This window comes from Berghia stephanieae, chromosome 5 (genome assembly GCF_034508935.2).
Source record: "Berghia stephanieae isolate SIO BIC M18660-M18661 chromosome 5, UCSD_Bste_1.3, whole genome shotgun sequence".
Lineage (NCBI taxonomy): Eukaryota > Metazoa > Mollusca > Gastropoda > Nudibranchia > Aeolidiidae > Berghia > Berghia stephanieae.
In genome coordinates, this window is record NC_088364.1 from 57,918,673 (window position 1) to 57,925,078 (window position 6,406).

At 34.0% G+C, this 6,406-nt stretch overlaps 1 protein-coding gene across 2 annotated transcripts in view; it reads left to right on the forward strand.

The window, feature by feature from the left end:
- Positions 1-6,068, forward strand: part of LOC144973305 (ADP-ribosylation factor-like protein 6-interacting protein 1) — a 13,863-nt gene extending 7,795 nt beyond the window's left edge. Inside the window, exons 3-6 of one of the 2 annotated variants that reach the window (XM_078915578.1) lie at positions 2,609-2,728; positions 3,195-3,312; positions 3,776-3,860; positions 5,210-6,068. In XM_078915578.1, coding sequence (XP_078771704.1) covers positions 2,609-2,728; positions 3,195-3,312; positions 3,776-3,860; positions 5,210-5,331 — 445 coding nt within the window. In that variant the 3' untranslated portion in view covers positions 5,332-6,068. The remainder of the gene's footprint in view (positions 1-2,608; positions 2,729-3,194; positions 3,313-3,775; positions 3,861-5,209) is intronic. The other variant, XM_078915579.1, reaches the window with a different exon arrangement.
- The last annotated feature ends 338 nt before the right edge of the window (positions 6,069-6,406 follow it).

Here is a 6,406-nt window from a genome sequence, read left to right on the forward strand (position 1 = left end):
TGCCTGTCGCGTGGCACAACATTGGGTGAATAATTGACCCCCACCCCCAATACACACACACGCACACAAACCCAACCCCCACCCAAATTTGTTTCGCCTATTATGTACTACTACAGACTAGGCTACTACTACTATGTAATATTACTCGTAACGAAAAATAAGAAAAGAAAAGAGGCTAGGCTAAAAATATTTAAATTGCCATTGTCTCTTGTTTTGCTTTACTTCGTTCGCAGTCCTAGGCTGGGGCAGGAAATGCTCGTTATTTCCGAGTTGACCTCTTTTTCATACTCACTACTTTCATGCTAATTTTATTGACTCAAATAAGGGAAAAAAACGTGGATTTAGATTTTACTCGCTATTTCCGAGTTCTCGCTATTTCCGAGTACGTTACTTTCATGTTCTACTGTATGTCTTCTATCCCCTTATATCTGTTTTCCAACATGCTTTCTGTCTTTGTCTTGGAATGAGATTACTTGGTTTTGTCCTGGTCTTGGCCAGATCCCCTGGCTGAGAGGGAAACAGTCGAATGTATAGTTAGTTTTGGGAGATGATATTTTTTTCATTGTAAATCTGTTATGCACTGTATTATGCTTTCTTTATATTATATATGATTTGTAAAACATTTGAGTGTGTTCCTCTAAGCGGGGATCTGTGCTTGTGTCTGGATGAGACTTTTCGTGATCTCAAACTAAGTACTTTGATAGAGTGCTTTTGGAATCTACACCTGTTTCTTATTTGAACCAATTCCCCTTTGTCTTCCCATTTCTTGGATGCTTTATTGTAATTCTAGAACTTTTTACTATCCCATTTTCTTCCTTTTTACTGGCGTTGATACGACCTTAATGTGTTGCAAGCGCCGTAAAACCCTTACAAACAAACAAGAATACGCTTCAACAGTCATGACGTCACTCCCTCGTAATGACGTATGGTAACTTAGTAACTGGCTCTAAATTATCGGAACAATGGCGGATGCCCTTATGAAATATTTCTCAGACGAGCATAAAAGTGTATCCAGAGGAGAAAAACATTTTAAATATTATCATGTTTTGACTTTTATACATTCTGATCACATGACATATAAAAAGTACTGATTTTCTTTGTTAAGAACCACGCTACTTGCCGTTGCTGGGCGACATGACGTCAGACTATTGAATCCAATTGTCAACTCAGTAAATCAAATAAAGACAGAAACATTGATCAGATCTAATAGAACTTTTGATGAGATAGCAGGTACAAATAATCATTGAAGCGCCTGAAAGCAGGAATTCTTTGAGTTAGACCAGATTTGGAGATGGAATGAGTACTGTTTCTTCATGAAAATGTCCTTCCACACAAGCGTCAGGAAAAGGGTAGTCTCACCTTCCATATTCACCAGACTTGACACTTTCAGGCTTCCATCTTTTTGGTCCACTGAAGGCGGCAATGAAGGGACATCTCTTTGAAGATGATGAAGAAGCCAAGACAGTAGTGAAAAATTGGCTGAAAGTACAATCAACTCAGTTTTACGAGGATGGAATACATGGACTTACAAAAAGGTGGACAGTGGCTATCGAGAATCAGAGACTTTGTTGAGAAGTTACATTCTCATTCTACTCGGCTAATGCCAAGCTTTAATTTGAGATATGATGCATCATTGATTCAATTTATTTTAAAGTAATAAGCAGAGTCCCATTATTTTTTGACTCACCCTCGTAGTATAGAGAAAGATTTTTTGTTTTTACCTCTAGGGGAAGAAAGTCCTAATTTTAAAATGAAAATCCTAATTTGTCTTTTATCCTGTTTTCTCGCATTGTAGGTTGGCAGGTACAGTTTGTTAATTGTCTTGAAGTAAACTTTCAGTTTCAGTTTTCACTTTGGATTGAAACCTGAATTGTTTTGGAGTGCAGGACAAAAGAAAATTTACTCTCGATATTTTGACCAACATTTTTTGTTGTTCTGATGGTTTGTATTTAGGGGCAGGTTCTGTGACCTCCAATGATAAACTGGGGTCACTCTTGCTTTATCTTTTATCCCTTTATTTCTGTATTCCTTTTTCCAGGTTGCGCTCTGTCTGTTTTGGAATGTGATTTCTTGGATTTGTCATAGCCCTGGCCAGAATTCTTGTCTGAGAAGGAAACAGTCAAATGTATAGCATTAGTTTAGAGAGATGATATTATTTTCCTTGTAAATTATCTCTCTGTTGTTATGTGCTGTTATATTTTTTGTTGTTTCTTTTTTGTAATTTCATTAAGTAAACATTTTAGTGTATTCCTCTTACTCCTTGTGGGATCTTGTTTGTTTTTAGGGGTTTTAATGTGCTCTCGACACAATGTCATTTCAGCGCAATTAAAAAGGAAGGTGATAGAGGAAAAGTTGTATATCTGAAAATATAAGCACCCAGGCTCGAACCCAGGACCTTCAGATAGGAAAGCGAGTGTCATACCACAAGACCAGATGTCCTCACATAGTTTAGCTTTTTACGGTCATGAAAATTTTAGAATATGGCATTTTTCTCTTTTTTTTTTTCTCCAGGACAGATAAATATGGTTTGTAATCTAAAACTAGATTATTTTTCTGATTTTCTGTTGTTTTTTTTTTTTTTAAATGCCTTTTTGTTTGCTTTCCCTAGCTTGATTTGGCTCTGTGATGTTTCAGCTCTAACAACAATCTCATTGGTCTGTTTGGTCATAGGGATCTTAGATTTCAGTGTACCTTATTTTGGACCAACAATTACTGGCTACAAGTCTTGGTAAGAAAGAATCTTTAAAAATGAAATCCATTATTGTTATACACCAATTGATATCCAACATCTCTACATAACAACCAGCTCTGTTGGCACTCTATGTTGAGAGGCTCGAAACAATATTGTAGAAGTTTATCATAATTATACTTGAAATATTTTTTATATATAAATGAGTAAAATAGATAAACTCACTTTCATCCAAGATGGCCGTTTCGACGAACATGCCATCTCATCAGTCGGATCTTGCTTGGATTTATTATATATATATCGAGACTGAGTGTGAAAAAGAGAGGGAGATTTGGGGGGGGGGGGGAGAGTCCCCTATTTTTGTACATTTTTGTCTCAAATAACATGATTATGATAATATACAGAATGATTGAGTTATGTGTCTGAAATTGATGCAATGATTTATGCTTTTCAGAACAGTCTTCAGTATTCTTGACATTTCTCTGTTTTTTCCCTTTTCTATAAGGACCTCGAATGAAGAATATCAGTTCACAAGAATTTGTGAGAATATTGCTGGCTTCAAGAGTGAACTTTATGATTCATGGCAAGGTTTTGTCAGCATGAGACAAGACAACTCTAAAATGGTAACTATTTTGTGACTTTAGATATTTGTGAACATTTTGTGGTACAGTAAAAACTGGTTAAACCGAAATTCAAGGGACTTGGTAGGTGTATTCTCTTTTTGGTTTAAACATATTTCTTTATAACTCAAAAGGTTATCATGATTTTCAAAGGGTAATACTATCCCACTGCTATCGTTCATCCCACTGTTAAATACAATGCATTTCATCAAATTATTCAACTTTGTGACTTTGTGGTTGAAGTAGTGTAGTGTGATTATGTGTATGTGTGTGTATGGAGGGGGGGGGGGTGTTTGTATGTATATGATAGTAAGCAAAGTAAACAGTTATTACTGTTTATGCTCCAGAAACAGGTGTCAATTTTAGCTTTTGGGCTATTATAGTTATAGCTATGGAAACTTTTATTGTTTTCTTGAGTTTTGGGTCCATTGTTTTCATTTTTATTTTGCATATTCTTTTCTTTTAGTTCTTCGTTTTGTTGATGGTGGCCTTGACATTCATGGCATGGATAGGTAACCTGGTTCATAACCTCCTTCTAACTTACATTGTTGGTGAGTAAATCCAATTATTATGTTTTCTCCTTTAGAAATCATATCAGTAAAAAGTAAAATGCAATGTCTCATTGAAATAAAGTTAAATCAATAATATATCTCCCATCTGTAGAGAAGTCCATATCTGAATGACGAGAAATTAGGGACTCTATTTCATTTTTTTGGTGGGAACCCCAAAAGGATTTTATTATGGCACTTTAAAAGGTGTTTGACATCTTTTATTCCTAAATTGTAGCAGCAATCACACACACAAAAAAAGTTAAGTTGAGCATTTAAAACTCTGGGCTTAGATCACGTAATCAGATTTGAATTAGCCTTCATTGTCCTTATTCATTTTTTCATCATTATTTATAGTTGTTAGAAAAATATGTTTAAAAGATTGAAATGATTAGTTTCAGAATATCAACTTCAGTGATTTCTGGAACCAAACTTTCATTTCATTAGTCACCTGTTTGGCATTCTTTTACACAAGATTTTTGAAAACAACCTTTTACTTGCTGTAAGTAGCAGTGAAATGCCAGGGAAAGAAGTTATATTAGTTATGACTTCATAGCTATAATGTATAGCGAACTTGCCATATATATTATACAGATTTAATCAGTATATACATTTTTGGGTGATGCAATTTGCCGAATTCAGATGTTTGCACCCAGTTTCAGATTTTAAAATTCAATTTTAAAGAAATGTTTTTTTAATGTATTCAAATTGACCTACTCTTCATATAAATTTAAGAGTTCAAATATTGCATTTTGGATTAATACCAATTTTTCTCATTATAAAAGTTAAAATTTTGCATTTGGATTGGTACATATTCTTTTCATATAAAATAGAATTAAAATCTTGTATTTTGGATTTGTACAGATTTTTTTTCTCAGATTTAATTTGGATTTTTTTTCTTTTAAAAATAAACATATGTAATTTCTATTAGTTGCCTGTGATGAATCTGATATTTCAGGGTATCATCAGTTTATATGCCCACTGTACCCCGGAAAATTTGTATTTTTCATACTCCCAGTATTCTTGACTCTATAAAATCCTTTCCAGCCTTTATGTAAAATAATCAAAAATCGCTGGTCTCGTATGTATTTGACCATGATCCCAATATTCTGGCCATGACGTTACATCATTGAGTATGGCACTTTTCACATATGGCCACAGCTGACCTAAGTGTGAACGAGTACCTGGCAATCTAAGTAATGTAAGCATGCAGGCAAAAAAATGGCTCCTAACAATTAGTTCCACATGGCCTGCTGGGAGGAAGAATGAATGATTTATATCTTTTGTTGGGAATGAGAAGTTTTTCTATGCTTTATGATATGTAATTTATCTTATCTTTCATTTTGTTGTAGTGTGTCTGTGTCTGAGTTTGCCTGGTTTGCAACACAACGAAATGACCAGAAAGTATTTACAACGAGGTGTTAACACTCTGCGCAAGATCCAAGCAATTTTGATCAAACCCAAAGCACAGTAAAAAAAAAAATTACGTTAACTAATAAAAAGTCTGTATATCTGGGTCATTGGGGATGATTTTTGGGAATAAACGTGTGGGGGGGGGGGGGGGGGGGGGGGGGGGCATTGCAAGGAGGAGAATTATGCAGACCTCCTTGAAAAATACTTTTTGAACATTCCTTTGATTTTCAAATGGGGAGGGGGTGGGGGTTGGGTTTTTTTTGTTTTGTTTTTCTGTTTGAAAGTATTAAAGTTGAAATCATTTAATTTTTAAAAGTTTAAACCTTTTTTACCAGCGTAATGGATTAGCAGCTCTGATTAAGCTTTGAGTAATTTGATGTGGTTGGATCATTGGCATGAAAAGGAAAGAAGAAAAGAAAAGATTGAGGATAAAAGTAAGGGCTGCATTATGATAAATACATGAATGACTGTAATGCCATATCTTTGATTTTAAATTCCAAATGTCTATTGAACCCTGTTTTTCCCATTTCCCTTTAATTTGAATGAACATTTCATGACCAAATTACATTATATTTGATTATAAAAGAGAATGATCATTTGAGAGTTTCACTCTGATAGTTAAAGAAACCATTTTGTATGTTATTTTTTTTTAACATGTCCCAAGCAGACCCGTCACTTATGCCAATAGGATCAAAATCTGTATATTTTTTTCACTTTTCTTATAAATTTTGCAGAATTTAAAATTGCTTTTTCCTCTCAATTCAATATTTTGTTCAAGTAACCTAGAAAAAAAAAAAAGAACCCAGCTTAATAACATAGCTGCCATTTGTTCCGTTAAATATATATTTTGTATGTATTTTTATTTCCAGTGATCAACCTGTATTTATTACTACTTTATTGGAGTTTTTTTTTTTCTTTTGTGTGATGTTTTCCACATTTATGAGGAATCTCAAAAGCATCAAATTTTTGTTGTCCTTCTTCCATTTACTGTCTTTTTATTACCGGTTAATAATTTTTTTATTTCAGATGGGCATGAACCGGCCTCTTATGAAGTTTTGATTTTGAATATTTAGAGTGATTTGCACAATATTTTGTTTGTGACCACATTTTATGCTATGAGAATGCTTTTGATTAGA